Genomic DNA, 20,683 nt, shown 5'->3' on the forward strand with positions numbered 1-20,683 from the left:
GTATAGATCTGCTCTGGAGGAATAAAATTGCTGTTTTCCCGTTTGGATCAGTATGGTGACCTGATGGTTTAATCCGGTTATCCATTTATGTAAAAATTTTTTGTTGAGCATCTACTAAGTACCCAGGCATTTCCTAGGTACAGGGTATACATACACCACAGTGAACAAGACAGAAGAGATCTCACCTTTATGATACTTATATTCTAGTAAGAAAATACAGATAATATACAACTTAACAAAGAAATTAGAAGATAGGTATGCTAAAGGGTATAAAACTAGGTTATGGGCGTGAGGGAGAAATGGCTTTGCATTTGATGGTCAGAGAGGGCTCCTCTGAGAGCTGGGGCTCGAGAGGGACTAGGAGAAGAGTCCAGGCAGAGGCAGCAGCAGAGGCTCTGGATTCCATGGCAGAGACCACTGAGAATAGCAAAGAAAGGCTTCTTGTTTTGGTGCCGAGAAACTCTGTTCACCTCCCCCAAGAAGTCTTCCTTAGTTAGCTCCACTCCATTCACTTGGATCCTGTGCCTTAAGACATCTCTTCAGCCCTGGCCAGTTTGGCTCAGCGGTTGGAGCTTCGGCCTGCGGACCAGAGAGGCCTGGGTTCAGTTCCCGCTGGGGGATGTACAAAAAAAAAAAGACTTCTCTTCATAGACTGTGTCAGCTCAGCACATGAATTGAGTTACTGCCACAGCGAAGTCACCTCTTTTCAGCTACCACCTATTGAGACTACCCGAAATATGAGCCGTTTGAGTTCACAGAGTAGTTTAAGTTCAGAGGGTAGTTTTTTAAAAGAAACAATAATATTTAGCCCCTAATTCTCTAAAAACATCTACTTAGATGCAGACTATTCATATACTGATCATAAACTATTTTCATACATTCATTGAAATAAATCCTTTTTTAAAATTTTTATTTTGATTTCTTTAAACTTATCTTTATTGTTGAATGTATTACAGATGTTCCTCACTTTTTCCCCCATTGACCCCCTCCTCCACACTCCCGCCCCCCTCCTGCCTTTCCCCAAACTGTTGTCTGTGTCCATTGGTTATGCATATATACATATAAGTTCTTTGGTTTATTTCTTCCCACCTTCCACCCCCCTTCCGTTTGAGGTTTTTCAGTCTAACAGCCAATTTGTACTTCTTAATTCCTTCACCTTTTTCGCCTCTTCCCCCAACCACCTTCCCATCTGGAAACCAACAAAATGTTCTCTGTATCTATGAGAATGTTTCTGTTCTGCTTGTTCATTTTGTTTGTAGATTCAATTGTCAATAGATATGTATATTCAATGCCATTTTGTTTGTTCATATTTCTTATCTTTTTCTTCAAGAAGACCCTTCAACATTTCATATAATAATAGTTTGATGATGATGAACTCCTTTAGCTTTTCCTTGTCTGGGAAGCTCTTTATCTGGCCATCGACAGCTTTGCAGAACAGAGTAATCTTGGTTGTAGGTTCTTGCGTTTCATCACTCTGAATATTTATTGCCACTCCCTTCTGGCCTGCAAAGTTTCTTTTGAGAAATCAGCTGACAGTCTTATGGGACTCCCTTGTAGGTAACTAACTGCTTTTCTTTTGCTGCTTTTAAGATTCTCTCTTTGTCTTGAACCTTTTGCATTTTGATGATGATGTGTCTTGGTGTGTGCCTCTTGGGGTACATCTTGTTTGAGACTCTCTGTGCTTCCTGGACTTGTATGTCTGTTTCCTTCACCAAGTTAGGAAAGTTTTCTGCCATTATTGTTTCTTTTTTTTTTGTCCTCACCGAGGACATTTTTCCATTTTTTGTACAAACAGAGTGGGAGGGAGAGAGAAGAAGAGAGAGAGAGGGAAACATTGATGTGAAAGGGACACATCGAGTGGCTGCCACCCGCACGACCAACCAGGGCCGGGGACAAACTGCAACCGAGGTACGTGCCCTTAGCGGGAACCGAACCCGGGTCTCTCCGGACCGCAGGCGGACGCTCTAACCACTGAGCCAAACCGGCCAGAGCTGCCATTATTGTTTCAAAGAGGTTTTCGATTTCTTGTTCTGTCTCTTCTCCTTCTGGCACCCCCAAGATGCAAATGTTGGTACGCTTGAAGTTGTCCCAGAGGCTCCTTACACTATCCTCATTTTCTTGGATTCTTTTTTTCTTTTTGCTGTTCTGATTGGGTGTTTTTTGCTTCCTTATATTCCAACGCGATGGTTTGCTTCTTAGCTTTACCTACTCTACTATTGAATCTGTATAAATTATTCTTTATTTCAGTTAGTGCCTCCTTCATTTATGACTGGTCCTTTTTTATGCTCTTTCACTAAGTTCACTGAGGTTCTCACTAAGTCCATTGAGCATCCTTACAAGCACTGTTTTGAACTCAGCGTCTGTTAAGTTGCTTATCTCCATTTCGCTTAGTTCATTTTCTGGAGTTTTGTTCTGTTCTTTCATTTGGGACCTGTTTCTTTGTCTCCTCATTTTGGCTGCCTCCCTGTGTTTGTTTCTGTGTATTACTTAACGAGAGGTATGGGGCTCGCTGAGACCAGATGCTGCTCGTTTGAAAGAATTTAGGAAAACCTGAAGCAGGATCCAAGACAGGCCAATCCTATGGTAAAGCAACTGGCAACAGCTTGGGTGGGCCTGAAAGTTGGGTGGGGCAGGGCCTCAGGGAATCACCAAGGCGGGGCTACCAGTGTGAGCCAGGTTGCTGGAGTCCCAGATATGGTGGCTGTCTGCCGCCCCAGGGAAGGGCTCACCAAAGGAACAAAGGCCTCTGACAGAAAGCCGCCTCTCCAGCCCTTGCTCCAACAGTTCAGTTCAAACAACTCAGTTCTTCTCCATATGACTCTGGTGCCTTTCAAGCTGCCTCCCCGACGTGGGAGCCTGGAGGGTGCAAGTCTGATAAGTCCGTGCACGGGTCCTTTAAGGAGCTGCCTGGGGGCTCCCGCAGCCTCAGCCCCCCTGAGCCTCAGTTCCCGTTGGTTTTTCCAGCCAGAAGTGATGGGGACTTCTCTTCCTGGCACTGGAACCCTGAGCTGGGCGCCTGGAGTGGGATGGGGATCCCTCAGTCCCCAGGGAGGACCTTCCCAGCCGAGGTGTCCTCCTGATTTTTATCCACCACACGTGGGTGTGAGACCAGCCTGTCCGCCTCCCCCGCTCCTACCAGTATCAATGTGGCAGCTTCTTTAATTTCGTAGTTGTAGGACTTCCATTCAGCTTGATTTCAGGCGTTTTGAATGATGGCTGTTCTGTAGTTTAGTTGTAACTTTGATGTGGTTGTGGGAGGATGTGATACCGCGTTTACCTACGCCACCATCTTGACCAAAGTTTGAAATAAATTCTTTCTTGGCCTCTACCTAGCAACAATTAGTGAACCTGTGTCAGTTACTTTATATGTTTGAAAGAACTCAAACTACATTTTTAAGAAAGAAGGTTATATAATTCAAGCCATTTCTGTAACTCCTGCTCTTCCATCAAGTTAGTCGACTTGGTAGAGGTCCGGCTCTCCCCCAGCTTCATGACTTGTCCTCACACTGGGTTCGTGGCTGTGCTGGTGTCATGCATCAGTAAGTGGCATGTGTCCTAGTGCATCTTGGGCCTCGTAAAGCCTCAAAGCCAGAGAGATGTGATCTCTGTGAATATGGGGGATTTCTCTACTCTGTAAGTGCGATGCGTGTTTTTGTACTCTTTGTGAGTGAGCGGCCTTGCTAGGCTGTGGAAAGGCAGGGTGGTGTGAGCATTAAGGTCACCGGCTCCAGAATCACTGAGTCTGAGGCTGAATCCTGTCTGTGACGTAGCAACTGTTTGTCCGTCCTTAGACAAGTTACTTAACCTCCCAGCACTTTAGTTTCCTCATCTATCAAATGGGGACAATCCTAGTACCGTCTCACAGGGTAGTTGCAGGGATTCAATAGCTAATGCACATACAGCGCTGGGTACGGTGTCTTGCGCAGGGGAAGGCCTCCGCAAATGCCAGCTCTCAGCAAGGTAAGCTTCCTCAGACTGGGGACATGCTGAGTCTCTGCTGTCATTGCCCGTCTCTCTGCAGAGTAACATCTAGCCAGTGTTTGCCGCTAACTGTCTGGCTGACCACCTTTAACCAGTCAGAAATACAGGGATGGGCAAAAGGAGGTTTACAGTGATAATACAATGATTAATAAGTAATAACACGCCCTAGCCAGTTTGGCCCAGCGGTTAGAGCATCGGCCTGCGGTCCAGAGAGACCCGGGTTCTGTTCCCGCTAAAGGCACGTACCTCGGTTGCAGTTTGTCCCCGGCCCTGTTTGGGGTCGTGCGGGTGGTAGCCACTCGATGTGTCCCTTTCACATCGATGTCTCTCTCTCTCTGTCTTCCTGTCTCTCCCTCCCACTCTATCTGAACAAAAAATGGAAAAATGTCCTCGGGTGAGGATTAAAAAAATAAATAAGTAAATAAAATAAGTAATAACACAAGAATACACTCTGTTTTATGTACTCACAAATGTAAACCTACATTTGCCACACCCGTATTGTCTCAGAAAACGTCCTGGAGGTTGCGTGGATTCAGACACCGGAGCATTTCAGTGTTTTGAAATTCTTGACACTTGCATGTCATAAGCATAGAACTATCAGTCTCCGTTGGAAACAGCAGCCTGATGCCCCAATGTGTTGTCTCATTAGCACATGTTCACTGGGAATTGATTCTGTTCTCCTTACTATTGTGTGTAATCAGAGAGGATGCGAGCGATTACGATCAGTGTGTCTGGAAGAAGCCTTAGCATCCTCGGTTTCTGTCTCTAGACATGATGAAGCCACTGGAGCACAAAGGTGACTCATTGGGAACATGTGTTCAGGGGAGCGCAGCTTTGCCCCAGCCTTGCTGGCTGATTTAGTGTCTGATAACCGTGATATTTTCATATCGTCACATAAATCCAATATTATATCTATTTTCCCCAGATTTTCTCTTTAAAAGAATGTTGAAATAATCATCTCAGACTCAAAGCCCTTATCTTCAGAAAAATAACAGTTTAGCCCGTCTTGACTCCTGCTTTGAAACGGGAATGAGAAAACCATCTGTGAAAGTAGAGTGTTACTTTCTCAGACAAATATGAGCGGGTGATAAGGAGCCTGGGCCCAGCCTGGGAGAGGGCGTGGTGGGGGGGGAGGGGGCTGAACGGCAGTGTGGCCCTCAGAGGAGCCCCATGTAAAGTCCACGTTTAGCCCTGAATATCTGGTCTCAGAAACCCAAGCAGTCATGTAGCGGGAGGTGCTCTCCCTCAGGCAGCAGAACCGTAGGAGTCACGAAGTTAACAAAGAGATGCTCATAGACTGAAATAGAGTCTGCCTCCGGTCGTGTAGTGGCTGTAATCCAAGCTTTAATAAAAACTGTGAAATGCAAAGCTAAGATTTAGCCTAATCTCAGCTGCCTCTGCTTGGCCACAGAGGTACTAGATCCTAAATTTAGATTCTACTTTAATACTTGTGCTGAAAATAGGGAAGGAGACATTTTCCTGCTCTTTATTCTCTTCCTGGTGACTGTATGAAGTGAATTATTTATCTTGGGCCCTAGAGTCCTCTTGAGCAGTTGCAAGGGCATGTGGAACTGAACCATACCAGTTATTTGTAATGCTTCTTGCCTGTTTGTGATTTTCAGAGAACCTTGTGGGATTTGCAGGGTCATTAATTAGTCTTATGGCCATGCTCTCCATGACTGAGCGCACAGCAGAAATGGAACCCATTCACACAAACTTACCACAGAGGAAGCAGCACATTATGGTGTAGGGAAAAGAACCCTGAGACTTGGGTCCAGTCCCACCTCCGCTCAGTTTCTTTGTGTTCAAATAAGAGCACAGAACCAGCCCCGGCCAGTGTGGCTCAGTTGGTTGGGTGTCAACCCATGCACCACTGAAGGGTTGCTGGTTCGATTCCCTATCAGGCCACATGCCTGGGTTGCAGGCTCGATCCCTGATAGGAGGCGTGTGGGAGGCGGCCCATCACCTCGATGTCTCTTCCTCCCTCTCCCTTCCTCTCTCTGTATAAATCAATACAAAATCTTTAAAAAAAAAAGAGCACTGAACCAGACACTCTCATACCCCCTCCTAGGTCTGTCATATTATGAAGTCCAAACAATTTTGTGCAATATTGTTCATGTCCATGAAGTTATTTTATTGACCTTTGTGTTATCGTTATATCTCACATGGATGTTTTTTATTGTGGCGAAACTTATAACGTACCATTTTAACCGTTTCTAAGTGTACAATTTAGTAATATTAAGTGCATTCACATTGTTGTTCTACCGTCCCCACCGTCCGCCTCCAGACCTTTTCTGTCTCCTCAAGCTGAAGCTCCATCCCCAGCAGACACTGACTCTCCATCCTGTCCTCCCCCAGCTCTTTGCTGACGCCATTTGTAATACATATAACAGAGTTCTTATGCTAAAGATATGTGTGTTTAAACTTTTAACATTTCACTTATATGTGGAATCTAAAAAAATAAAATTCATAGAAACAGAGAATAGAGTGATAGTTGCTGGAGTCTGGGGAAGAAAGAAATAGGGATATGTAGGTCAAAGGGTACACACTTTTAGTTATAAGATGAATAAGTTCTGAGGACTCAATATATAACTGACAATAATTAATAATATGTATTATATACTGAAAATTTGCTGAGAATAGATCTTAAGCATTCTCGCCACACACACACACACACACACACACACACACACACAAAGTTAAATATCTTGATCTTGGTAATCATTCCACAATGTATATCAAATAACCACATTGTACACTTTAAAAAATATATATATATATATATATATATATATATATATATATATATAAAATTATATTTGTCAATAGTTCCTCAATAAAGTTGAAAAATTACTTTTTAAAAAACCCTCTAACAAGCCCAGCCAGTGTGGCTCACTGGTTGAGCATAGACCCATGCACCAAGAGGTCACCAGTTCGATTCCCGGTCAGGACACATGTCCATGTTGTGGGCCCGATCCCCAGTGGGGGACATGCAGGAGGCGGCCATTCAGTGTTCTCTCTCATAGATGTTTCTGTCTCCCTTTCCCTTCCTCTCTCTAAAATCAATAAAGAAAAAAAAAATATATAAATATATATATATAAATATATATATATATATATTTATATATATATGAAAGAAGTAAACACCTCACAGCTTTCCATTGCTGGGTAATGGTGACCTTTCCCAAGCATAGTATGTTGGCAAGCCCTGTACCCCAGTAGCCCTTTAGCAACATGAGCCACACCACCCCAAAAATTATCCCTGGGGCTCAAACAAATTTGGCTTGTGGCCCCCTCTTGCCCAATGCCTCATGCCTAAGGAGATGAACTATTAGCTATTTTCAAAGATGAAAACCAGTAGGTTCTCGTGATAAATGGGGCCTTTCCCCTTGACTTCCCAGATATCTGCTAAGTGTGTCAGACTAGTTCCTGCCTTTTCTGACTGCAGTGCGTTTTGTAAACCCCAAGACCAAGGTTTCCATCTCTGCAGCTGTCTAGTGTGGACAGAATTTTATTGACTGGCCAAGTATTGAAAATGTCTTATCTCAAGATATGGGAGACAGTAGAAAACTATGTCTGGTTCATTCAGAATTCTTTCTTTCACTGAAGTCTATGTAATTTTTTATGCGTATAATATATCTCTGGGAGGTAGAAAGTATAAAAAAATAAGTATCCCCATATGTTTTAAAATATAATCATTGATTTTTCTTTCCTACCAACAAATAATGCTAAGACATGACTTTGATTTTAACAAGGATCTGAAAATTTGCCATGTGGAAGATAAAGTTGAATCCTCACCAGGCCTCAAAGAGTATACTTAAAAAAAAAAAAAAAAAAAAATATTTCCAGTTAATAAAAGTAGAGAAAATAATGTCAAGCATACCAGCTCACCACTCTGTCAAATCTCAACATGCTCCCGCATTTGCTCTGGATCTTTTGTATGTAAAGTAAATCATTACAGTTGTTGTTGAAGCCCCGCAGGGACCCTCGCTTGCCATTCCCCTCCCTCCACACCCAGAGGTAACTGCGCTTCTGATTTTGATTTTCATCATTCCCATATGTGTTTGGATATGTTACATATATATTCACAAATGATACATAATTTTGTTTCACATATTTTTGAACTTTATAAAAATGGTACTATATATACTATTTCCCCCCCTTGCTTATTTTTGCCCAACATCATGTTTTTTGAGATTTATCCATGTTGATATATGTTGTTTGAGTTCATTCGTTTTAACTTCAGTATCACATTCCATTGCACGCACGTGCCACCCTTTGTTTATCCATTCCACCACTGATGGACATTTAGGTTGTTTCCAGCCTTCTGCTTTTACAGACAGTGGATGCAGGAAACATTTTTTTAACATGGGCAAGAATTTCTCTAAAGGATATAAGTATGACTGCTGTATTGTGGGTGATGCACATCTTCAAGTAAAAAAAGATAACTAGATAGACAGACAGACAGGTAGATAAATAGATAGAATTGAACTTTCCCCAAAATGCTTTCACTAATTTATACTCTCATTGTAAGGATCACTTTTATTATACCACATCCATGACAACACGTGGTATTATCAACCTTTTTACTTTTGCCTGTCTGATGAGTATGAAATGGTATTCAGTTGTGGTTTTAATTTGCATTTATTGGATTGCTAATAAAGTTAACTATCATTTCACACGCCTTGTGAGCACCTGAGTTTCTGTTTTTGTGAATTGCCTGTTCAGATCTGTGCCCGCTATTGTTGTTACTGTTGCTTTTGCCAATATTGTAGACATTCTCTTCAGGTGTGTGCCTTTTTACCTTGTTTATGTATCTTTTGATATAGACTTATTTTAAAGTAGATTTTTCACTCTTTCCTGTGTTTCACATTTTTCTCTACCCATAAGTAATAAAAATAATTTCTATTTTCTTCTTAAAGTTTTTCTTTTTATGTCTAGGTATTTGATCTGTCTGGAATTAGCATACTCGTTCTTCAGAGGCTTGTAGAGGGTTACCTCTGAGGAAGGGCAGTGATTGGTGCCAGTGTGGGTCTGGGAGGTATTCTGATGTCCAGCTCTTTGTACAGGCCTCGGGCAGTCTACGCTCGTCTCTCCTCCGCACGCTTGGGTACCTTTCTCTGTAAGCCTACAGCCTTTGCAAAAAACCAGTACTAGGAAAGTAAGAATTTTCATCCCTGGAAATCTAGAAAATCAAAAGCCCTAGCACTTTCCTGGTCTGCAGGTGACTGACCTACAGAGTTTAGGCCATGGGCCACATGACTGCATTAGGTTACTCCTTCCTCACCATTTTTTAAAATTGAGGCTTTATTTATTTAGAGAGAAGTTTAAGGTTCATAACAAAATTGAAGGGCAGGTACAGAGTTCCCATATACCCCTGCCCCCACACATGCTTGGCCTCTTTCATTATCAACATCCCCACCAGAGTGGCACATTTGTTACAATTGATGAACCCACACTGACACATCATTATTAACTCAAAGTCTGTAGTTTACATTAGGGTTCGCTCTTAGCGTTGTACATTCTGTGAGTTCGGACAAATGTATAATGACATGTGTCCACTATTATAGCCCCATACAGAGTAGTGTCACTGTCCTGAAAATCTGTGCTCTACCTCTTCCTCTCATCCGCCATCCCAACCCCTGGCAACCACTGATCTTGTTACTGTCTCCATAGTTTTGCCTTCTCTGGAATGTCTTGGAAACACAGTGTGTAGCCCTTTCAGACGGGCTTCTTTCACTTAGCAATATGCATTTAAGATTCCTTCCTGTCTTTTCATGACTTTATAGCTCTTTTTCTTTTTTTTTAAGAGTAGAATAATATTCCATTGTCTGGATGTACCACAGTTTATCCACTCAGCTACTGAAGGGCATCTTGTTTGCTTCCAAGTTCAAGCAATTATGAATAAAGCTGTTAAAAACCTCTGTGTACAGGATTTTGTGTGGACATAAGTTTTTAACTCCTTTGGGTCAATACCTAGAAGCAGGATTGCTGGGTAACAATTCTTTGTCAGATGTGTCTTTTGCAGATATTTTCTCCCAATCTGTGGTTTGTCTTCTTATTCCTTTGACATTGTTTTTTGCAGAACATCAGGTTTCCATTTTAATGAAGTCCAGCTTATCAAGTATTTTTTTCATAGATCATGTCTTTGGAGTTATATCTAAAAAGTCATCACCGTACCCAAGGTCATCTAGGTTTTCTCCTATGTTATCTTCTAGTTTTGTATTTTACATTTAGGTTTGTGATCCATTTTATTTATTATTTTGTTGTTGCTGTTAATCCTCACCTAAGGATATTTTTCCATTTATTTATTTATTTAATCCTCACCCGAGGACATTTTTCCATTTTTTGTTCAGATAGAGTGGGAGGGAAAGGGAGGAAGAGAGAGAGAGAGAAACATTGATGTGAAAGGGACACATCGAGTGGCTGCCAGCCGCACGACCCAACCAGGGCCAGGGACAAACTGCAACCAAGGTACGTGCCCTTAGCAGGAACCGAACTCGGGTCTCTCTGGACCACAGACCGACACTCTAACTGCTGAGTCAAACCGGCCAGAGTTCCATTGATTTTTAGATAGAGTGGAAGGGAGGGAGGAGGGGAGAGGGAGAGAGAGAGAGACATCGATGTGAGAGAGACACATCAAATGGTTGCCTCCCGCATGACCCTGACCAGGGCTGGGGATCAAACCTGCAATCCAGATATGTGCCCTTAACCGAGAATCAAACTCATGACCCTTTGGTCTGTGGACCAACGCTCTAACCACTAAGCAAAACTGGCCAGGGCTATGTGATCCATTTTAAATTAATTTTTGAGAAGGGTGTAAAGTCTGTTCTTTTTCATTTTTGCATGTGGTTGTCCAGTTGTTCCTGGAGCATTTGTTGAAAAGACTGTTTTTGCTCCGTTGTATTGCCTTGCTCCTTTGTGAAAGACTTGTTTACTGTATTTGTGTGGGTCTATTTCCGGGCTGTCTCTTCTGCTCTATTGATGTGTTTGTCTGTTCTTTTACCAATACCATGCTGTCTTAATTACTGTACCTGTATAATAAGTCTTGAAGTCAGGGTGATGTCAGTTCTCCAACTTTGTTCTTCTTCTTCAATATTGTGTTGGCTGTTTGGGGTCTTTTGTATCTCCATATAAACCTTAGAATCAGTTTGTCAATACCTCACCATCTTTTGAAAGTAATATTTCCATTTAAGTTATTCCAAGAAAAACGTTGATACATTCTCCAAATTTTATGCCATTATCAATATTATAATCACTGTGACCATTCATAGTGTCTGTCTTTAGTCATTACTTCTCCTGTCCATAGGAAAGTACAGGCAGAATGAGGGCATGCGGGTATCCTGCAGCCTCGAGTGGTCTTGTTTGATGGAATGATGCAAGGCTTTCTGAGAGCAGCAGGCCACGGCAGACACAGCAAGCCTCGTCCTGAACCAGAGCTGCGGCGGTGGTAGTGGTGGGACTGGCACTCCACTGCTGCCTTTGTCTGGTTGGTGTACGTGTGTTCCATTCTCATAAACTCTCTGAACGGGCTTCAGCCATTTCGGTGCCCCCTGGTTGCCAAGAGCAGCCGCCGGTGAGCAGTACACCTGGAGTGAGCAGGAAGCAGGGTGAGACCTAAGCCAGCACTGCCCTGGGCCACTGAACTTGGGCAGCTGGAGAGGGCCCTGCAGCCTGCCCACCTCCTCATCTGACCCCATCCATCCTGCAGATACTTTGAGCAAGTTATTTAACCTCTGGATCTCTGATTTTCTTATCTATAAAATAGGAACCATAAACACCTACAGGCCAGGGTGTTTTAAAGACTAATTGAGGTGAAACATTTCTAGCATCATTCCTGGCAATCAGGAAAGTTAATATCCTTCCAAACAATTAGCATTGAAGAGAAACAACAACCAAAAAGGGCAGATTGTTCTCAGAGACAAGTGTTTAAATTTGGTTTAATCTTCTATATCCTCACTAGCATTCAGAGAAATTCAAAATACAGCAATACTGGGTACCATTTTTGCCTGTTGAATAAGCGAGATTTTTATCAGTTTTCAGTGCCAGTGAGGGTGCTGTCTGCACTACTGGCAGGTGTGAGTAGGTGCGTTCCATTTGGAAAGCCGTTCAAGATATGTATCAAGAGCCTCAAAATGTCCTTTGCTTTGATCTGTCCCAAAGGCTGCCCCCTAAGGAAATGCCATTGATAGACCTGGGATTACATGTACAAAGTCGTTCAGCACAGCACTCATTATTTATAAAAATAAAAATCTAGATACAAATTGTAAGGGAATGGTTAAATATGTTAAAGTTACACACACACACACACACAGAGTACTGTATAGCCATCATAAATCATGCTATTTTGAAAGACTGCTAAGATGGAAAAATAGAATTCAAAAATTTCTTATATTGAATGGAAAAAAACAGGTCATAAAACTATGTACAGTGTAATTCTAGTTTTTATATACATATACACAGACTGGTAGGAATAATACCAAATTTTTACCATGGCTTCTTGTTATTTTTTTTCCTGGGTGATGGGCATTATAACTAATGTTTTTCCTTTTATATTTGTTTTATTTTCTAAGTTTTCTCTAGTGAGAATTATTACATTTAAAATCAGGAAAATGGCTCTGGCTGGTTTTGCTCAGCAGTTAGAGCATCGGCCTGCGAATCAATAAGTCTCGGGTTCGATTCTGGTCAAGGGCATGCACCTCGGTTGCGGTTCACCCCCTGCCCTGGTGGGGTCGTGTGGGAATGTGGCTCTATCACATTGATGCTTCTCTGTCTGTGTCTCTCCCTCCCTGCTACTCTAGCTGATGATAAATGGAAAAATGCCCTTGGGTGAGGAAGTAAAAAAAAAAATCAGGGAACTGTTACCAATCGGCATGGGTGCACTAGGTGTTGTGTCCATAGGAAGTGACGAGTACGATTCTGCTTCGCTCCCACAGCTGCTGCTGGACACCCATTCCCTGAAGATGGTCCTGCTCGATCTACCTTCCATTGGCTCACAGGTGGTGAGGAAAGCGCCTGCCAGTTACACCAAGATTGTTGTGAAAGGCATGACCCGGGCGGAGATGATCCTCAAGGTGGGCTTGTGTCTTCCTGGGTTCCTGTTAAAGGGGCTGGTTTTGAAGCACAGATCAGGGCCTGTCCCCACAGGTCACAAAGGATCGTCCGTATTCTTTGGTGGGACTAGATTTTAGCCTAATCAGACATTGTTGAAAATCAGTAGACAGTTCCTTGGGGCTCAGTAAATCTTCCTGACAAATGAATTCTCCGTTGTCATAGGATTCCCTTGTAATGAGATTGGGCCGAGGTTGGAAATTAGGCAGGGTATCTCCGCGAATCAGTGTCTAAGTTAAGGGTCTCTGCTTCTCAGCAGGAGTTTCCAGCCCACCTGTCAGTCACTCCCTTTCACATAAGCCGCTTCGGCTTTCCAAACTCGGCAACTTCACAAGAACGCCGAACAGATGTTTCTGTAACTGGCTCAATCAGCAATGGGCTTTCTAAGCCTCCAGTGAACAAACTGTTATCTGGGGGGTGATGTCGCGAATGCCTGAGGCTTTAGGCACCTGCATCTGATTTTCACCTGTACTTGTTGAGAAGAAGGGACAAAACTAGAGAACCAATGGAACTATCATGAAATTAACATTTCCTGGGCCTGCAGGCTCTTCAGGTCTGTCTCCCAAACAGAATGACCTGGTGACAGCAGGAGGAAGAAGGAGCAGTGGGAGCTGAGGCAGCCGTGGGGCCAGCAGAGGGTCCTCCCAGACCTTGCGCTTGTGGCCTGAGGAGCTGGAAGCAGCGCTGATCCTTGTCTGCTGCAGCTGGTTCACGGGCAGAGTTTGGAAATCTCTGCAGGGAATGTTTTTCCTTTTTCTTTTTAAACTTTTCCCAAATAGCATCTATTTTCTCCATGTTTCCTAAGTATAATAAAACACTTCCCTCAGTGGATGTGTACTTAGGTACAAATATTTATGAAATAATTAACACCAGTTTTCCCAGATTAGTGTGATAGCAAACACATGTTGAAACGACCTTGATTTTGTTCCCTGACAGGAAAACAATCTTGAGTATATTCTAATGGCTGAAAAAGTCATTCAAGTTTCATGTTTATTGAAAAAATGTGACTCGATCTTTGTTTCATGAATGTTGTGCTTTGAAATGAAAGAATGACATTTAGACGTTTCTGCAGAGAATTTCTGCCTGAACTACTCCTCGCCGCTCTGAGTTGCATGCTCAGGAATTCAAAACAAAGCCAGTGGCTGGAGGAAGAGAGTCAGACACTGCATTTCCAAACCAAGTGGGAACGAATGTGAGCATCGGGACGCCATCACCGTCCTCCTGCGTATATGTTGCTTGAATGGAATTAAATGAAATTCCAGACTCTGAGTCTTGAAAAGAGTGAGGCAGCTTTTAGGGGTTTGGATTTTGAGATAATCTACTTAAATCGGTGCCTTTGCTGACCAGTCCTCAGGAACAATGATATGTCGAGACACAAGGAGCAGGTACCACGAAACCTCTCAAACAGGAAACCCTCTAAACATAGCATTTCCAAAATGGTCCTGATATTTTAAAAATCACATGGGACCCCACTCAGGCCCTCAGAATCTTCAGAGGAGGACTCGGGAATCTGCACATAAAAAGCAGTCCAGGTGGTGTTTGTGACTCAGCACATTTAGGAGCATTGACTGAACTGACGTGGCGATGGGTTCCCGTCGGGTTCCCACGGCTGAGGTTGCTGCTGCTGTAAGCCTGTCTCTCTGTCTGTGGGCAGCTCACAGTGCGGCGGGCCCTCCAGTCGTGAGCTGACGTGGGCACCTGCTCTTGTCTCTCTCCCTTGTAGGTTGTGATGGCCCCTCATGAACCCTCGGTGGTATTTGTTGACAACTACATCAAACTCCTCACGGACTGCAACACGGAAACCTTCCAGAAGATACTGGACATGAAGGTTAATTCAGGGTCTTGTGTTGTCCACATGCACGGGCTTCTCACCCCAGTGGTTCCTGACAGGGGGGAGTGGGACACGGGCCCTGGGGAGCTTTCTCGGGGTGCACGTGCCTGGCCCCCTGCCGCAAACCGCATGCCAAGAGGCCTTGTGAGGAGGAGGATACAGGCATGTGAACTTGCTGATTGCTCCATGCCCCACCGAGAACCATGCTCAGTGGAAGGAATGGACTGAAGAAAGTTTTACCTTCCCCGGCCTGTTTACATGTCCTTTCTTCTCTCAACTTCTTCCTCCTCCCCTACCCTTCTATCTTTCTTTCCTCTGCTGAGTGTCAGCCGTCAGCCCAGAGTATTGTGCGGTTTGCAGCCCTCGGCTGAGAGCACCCCAGATGCTGCACTTGCCCCTTAGGCCTTCCTGGCCAGACTTCACACTGTGCTCTCTCTCCACCCAGGGACTGAAGAGGAGCGAGCAGAGCAGCATGCTGGAGCTCTTCCGCCAGAGGCTCCCCACGCCGCCCGCCGGGCCGGAGGGCGCCAGCTCCCTGTCGCTGCTGGCTCCCACGCCGGAACAGGAATCCTCTCGCATCCGCAAACTGGAGAAACTAATTAAAAAGAGACTGTAGGAGCGTAGCTCCCTGGAAGCCCCCACCCCTCCTGTGCTCCCCCTGACTCAGATGGTCAGTGTTGCAACTTCCTGGGACATTTGGGTGGTTGATGTGTGTCTCTCATTCCCTCTCTTAATCCCTGTCCTAATGGGAGAAGCCAGGTAAGGGGCAGGCTGTCACAAGGCAGTTTCAGTGGTCTCTGGTTCCTGCGGCAGAGGCAGCGCTGGGTGGGGGGCTGCTCTCCACGGTCCCAATGTCATGGACTCCGCAGCCTCCCTCCCTCTGCAGTCACACTCTCTGGCACGTGGGTTCCTCACATGCGCCTTCTGGGCAGCTTGGGTGACAAAGCTTGGATCTCACCCTCCTGCATCTGCTGCTGCTTGAGGCTGGCGCTAGGCCCGAGTGAATGAAGTGGCAGGTACAGGTGCAGGAAGCCAGCCTTGCTTTATGAAGGACCTGGAAGCAGGCGCTCGCTTCCACGTAAAGCTCAGTTTGGGAGCATACTTTGCTTCTGGTGCTTTTCGACGTGGCCCATCTCTCCCTGTATCCTCACGACTCATTAATTTCCGGTTCCCTCTCTGTGTGCATCCCAGAAACAATGCCTCTGTGCCTCCCGCCCGGGGGGACGTGTGTGCCGGGCCTCGGACGCAGGTGCCCTCTGTGCCATGGGCTCCTGGCCTGGGTGTGGGGCAGACCCACATCTGACTGGGAGAGAGGCTTCTAAGCTTGGCACACTCGCTGTGTGATGTGAGGTATTTTCTCCATTTCTTTATTCCCACCCTGCGCCTGACTTAGGGGAGGGAGCGCCCTCTGTGAAGGGAAACCAGGAAGTTTCCTAGAAACTGTCCTCGGCGTTCTCCTCCGATGAAGCGATGGGCAGCCCAGGACGCCTGTGCCCTCTAACTCCCTTCCTACCCGTTCGTCCTCAAATCCAAAACACTGTAGAATTGATCTGCAGCCCAGGACGCCTGTGCCCTCTAACTCCCTTCCTACCCGTTCGTCCTCAAATCCAAAACACTGTAGAATTGATCTGAAACCAGCAAAGGCGATGTATGGTGCCAGACGGACATGTTACTTTATCACCAGTGATAAAGAGCCCAGGTCCGTGGACCTGGGAACCGGGCACTGACCTTGAGCACCGCCTCAGAACCTGGCCTGCCCGTGCGCCCCCGCGGCCCGGGGCCAGGCAGCTGCGCAGGAGAGTTGCCTCACGGGCTCCACCCGTCAGCCTGCGTCAGGAGAACGGTCACAGTGGCCCTGTTCCCTGGAAAGCAAGCCTCGTCCGCTGTGACCCGGCTGCAGGGACCCGGAGTCACAGCGCAGGTTCGGGAAGTAGGAACAATCTGTCGGCCAGGTAGAGCGAGGCTGAGGAGGAAGGTGAGCTTCTGACAGAGTGCCCAGACCAGGCCTCAGGATAAAGCTGGGGCAGCAGATGACACTCAGGTTAGAGGACGTTTCCTAAACGTTCATGAAACTTGTGACAGCCGTCAGGTGGGAAACGTGAAGGCTTGAAAACCTGCCCAGAAGCCGACGTGTCTCCCGCCCTCCCCCTGTGACCCCTCGGCGCCTGCTCCTTCCCTCTGTCGGCCTCTCGCCCCCACTCAGCCCATCGGCCCCGCGTTCTCCTGGCCTCGTTTCTCCATCAGCCTCCAGCCTACTCCTGCTGGTCGGTCTGACTCATGTGGTGAGCATCTCAGACTCAGGAACACCGAGGAGAGAGGATATGGTGGAAGAAAGAGGTGTGGCTTTTAGCTGAGCTCAGTTAGGAAAAGATGGCTCAATAGGAAAAGTGCAGGCCTGTGGGGAGGGAGGGGAGAGCCGAGGCAGCCCGAGGGATTTCAGGGTGCCCGCGTCTGTCCGGGGAGGTTAACGGGCTAGCACCAAGGGAGGTTATGTCCTCCGCCCGCTTGTGCGAGAAGGGACAGTGGCCGGTCTCCAAACAGCACGCTCACTGCAGCCATCTGTCATCGATCTGGGAAGCCAGGAAAACCCGGGGGCTGCTGCACCTGGTTCTCGCCACTCAGTGTTTTCAGATCCATACTTCCTTTTTGGTTCGTTCGTGGGGAGTCATTTTCTGGATGTCTCCATAGTGGCATTGAAATGTCAAGCCCTGTGTTCCGCTGATTGGTGGTTACAGCCAGGGAAGTTGCTCTGTTGATTTATTATACTGTCAGTAACCTCCAAGGAGTCAGCGGATGTCGGCAGAAGCTGCATGTTAAATGTCTCACTGATGGGGCCCGAGCGCTGCGAGTGCGTCCCCAGAGGAGAGCATGGGTCTCAGCGGAGGGAGTGCCTCCAGGTCACGGGGCTCCTGTCACCGATACAGCTGCCTGGAGACTGAGTAAGTCCGGAGGGGCCTGGCCATAAGGTTGAAAAGTCCTACAAGTGATTGTAATGTGTCCTCCTCATTAAGAACCATTGCAGTAGAGAGAAATTAGCTGTATCGAACGGTTCCTGTAGACATTTTCATAAATGTGTAACTTGCCGGCTCTCTGAGCAAGTGAAATTACTGTACAATTAAACTGTGATCGCCGTGGTGAAGACGCTTTGCTGATAGCCAGCCGCTTTCATGTAACTCGTGTGGCTAGTCGGGACCCTGCCAGAAACTGTGCTGTCCCATGCTGACGGGGATTCGTCCCGTTCTGATGAGCCAGCCCCCAAAGGAAGGTTTATTTATTACTGTCATGTTGGAATAACATATATAAAGAAGCAGACATTGATTAAAAATGGTAGCTAATTACTGTTATTAAGAGCTAGACTCAGATATTGTTCATTCCTCTTTCTGTAGCCCCTTATAAAAGCCTTGAAATCACTTTATGTGGTTAAAATAAATATGAGTCATTTACAACTGATAAAGAGTTCACTGCTGCTCTTATTGTGGAGAGACTTCTGAGAGCCGGCTTCGAGGTGCCCAGGATGGGGACAGCGCTGTTTGCATCTTCACCGGGAACCAAGGGAGGGTGTTTTGCCCCCCAGATCAGTGCTCATTGAGGCTAACGATCACCACTCCTCCCTCTTGAAGAACAAAGACCCAGTCCCTGGGACCTGCCCACCACCCCGAAAACGGTGCCCCCTTTCCCATGCGAGGGTGACTCCCTGGCGCAGACCAAAGAGGACCAAGAGCAGACTGCCAGAGACCAGGGTGACGGTGGTGGGGCGACGGGCGGCGAGCAGGTCAGGCAGCTGCCCATGCGAGGGGTGTGACACCAGCTCACCCTGAGCTGCGTGGGGCGAGGGAACGGGAACGCGCGTGCCCTGCCCATGGATGTTAAGGAAAATGCCGACGCTCACAGCTGGAGGTGCAGTTGCTCTTCCCAGGAAGCGAAATCTCCAAAGCAACCAGCTTTGCTCGAGGGTGAAAGTGTGTTTCACACGTTGTGTCTATTCCAAGTGCAATGGCTAAAAATAACGTTACGAGCACTGCGCTGGGCCACCCGAACAATGCCTTGGAAACCGGGCAAGTGCGAAGCCAGCGGGGTAAAGAACACCGTTGTATTTTGTATAGTAAGTAAAAATTTCCAGTCTCATTCTTGCAGTTATCAGAGTAGATAGCCTCCCGGACCCTGGAAGTCCTATACCTGTGGGACAGATCCGTTTCCTTAAAATAGATTGCTTTTTCATGTAAATCGCTTTCATTTTCCCCATCTGGAAGTAATTTCTTGGTGCATATTGGAGCATGAAATACTGCAGTTAATTAAAGCATTACTGGATGTCATTTGCTAGGATGTATTTCCTTACTGTTGACAGAAAACAGAATGGACTATAGGAAAGAATTAGCCAGCCCGTGAACCTTGGGCTCCCCTCTGGGCGTCTGCCCTTCTCCCTGGTGACCATGTGCCCCTTCCCTGACGCCTGAGGAGGCAGTGCACAGAACACCGCGAGGTACCGGCGGGGCCTGGCGCGACCCGCTGCGGTGGAACATCTGAAGTGCGCTGCTGCTAATTTGGAAACCTCGCGCTCTGAGTTTCTGTCCTGTTGACTCCTTTCTCCGCCTCACGGTTCCAATCACGGTCTACTTTTCCATGTGACTACCAAGGGATTTCTCTCCTGCACGAAGTAAGTTAATCCTGTTTCCTTAATAACTGGGTGGGCATTGAACTTCTGGGGAAGTCTGATGCTTCTCCCAGCAGTGGAAAATCTGTTGCAGCGCTTCCATTAGGTTGGCTTCGGGATCATTACCGAGTTTCCATCCTTGATTTTCACCAGCTCCCTGCATTAACAGAGTAGCCAGGGATGGATCTGGTGAGAAAAGAAACTCTTCATATAACCCACCTGGAAGAGCGAGGCAAGCGGATTTACCCGCGAGGTCTCCGCCTGCACAGCCGGGCGTCAGCTGTGGGATATGAAGACGTGTCCACTGGGAACAAAAGCAGCCTGGGATCGGAGGCTCCTCCAGAACACCTGGTCTGCAAGTCTGGTTCTGAGCCTCAGTTTTTAAGATCTGTGAAAGGGGGCTCTGGCCAGTGGGACTCAGTGGTTGATCATAGCACCGAGAGGTCCCTGGTTGAACTCCTGGTCAGCACACACGCCTGGGTTGCACTCGATGCCCAGTAGTGGGCATGCAGGAGGCAGCTGATCAATGTTTCTCTCCCTCTCCCTTCTTCTCTCTCGAAAATTAATTTTAAAAAAAATGAAAAAAAATCTGTGAAAGCAGATCATAATCAATTGGGCTATGAAGTTCACACAAGACCAGGTCGTATGCACATCTCTGGAAGCCATGAAGCAGTATGTGATGTGATGTGTTCATTGTCACTCACCAAGCCGAGCCACAGGCTGGCCAGACGGGGTGGTGGGTGTGTAACACCAGGTGGCTGGCAGGCTTGAACCAAGCTGCATCGAAGCAAGCATCAGAATGTCCAGTCTTTGCCTTTTTAGGTCATGATTATGGTATCCAACTTGCTCGAGACTTTGAAAAGGCTCTCCATCCTCTCTTCCTCTTGCCCTGGCAGCTGCCGTTCCCGTAGCATTGAGGGATGAACCCGCGGACACCAAGACGAGCGCGTCCTCCCTCCCAGCGGTGGCGGCTGGGCTGCCCTTGTGGGAAACGCGGCACCTTTCCTCTACATGCAAATGAGGAGGGTTGCTGAAGGCTTCCTTCCAAAAAACTTCTTTCAGATACAGTGTCTGGTGTCCCCAGACCAGACTTCAAGTGGCCATTCCTA

At 46.3% G+C, this 20,683-nt stretch overlaps 1 protein-coding gene across 2 annotated transcripts in view; it reads left to right on the top strand.

Moving 5' to 3' along the window:
* VPS53 (VPS53 subunit of GARP complex) overlaps positions 1 to 18,353 on the top strand; it is a 160,850-nt gene extending 142,497 nt beyond the window's left edge. For both annotated transcript variants that reach the window (XM_036268118.1, XM_036268119.1), the window contains 3 exons: positions 12,918 to 13,055; positions 14,816 to 14,920; positions 15,369 to 18,353. In XM_036268118.1, the coding sequence (XP_036124011.1) occupies positions 12,918 to 13,055; positions 14,816 to 14,920; positions 15,369 to 15,539 (414 nt within the window). In that variant the 3' untranslated portion in view covers positions 15,540 to 18,353. The remainder of the gene's footprint in view (positions 1 to 12,917; positions 13,056 to 14,815; positions 14,921 to 15,368) is intronic.
* Positions 18,354 to 20,683: the final 2,330 nt, after the last annotated feature.

Source organism: Molossus molossus, unplaced genomic scaffold (genome assembly GCF_014108415.1).
Source record: "Molossus molossus isolate mMolMol1 unplaced genomic scaffold, mMolMol1.p scaffold_m16_p_19, whole genome shotgun sequence".
Lineage (NCBI taxonomy): Eukaryota > Metazoa > Chordata > Mammalia > Chiroptera > Molossidae > Molossus > Molossus molossus.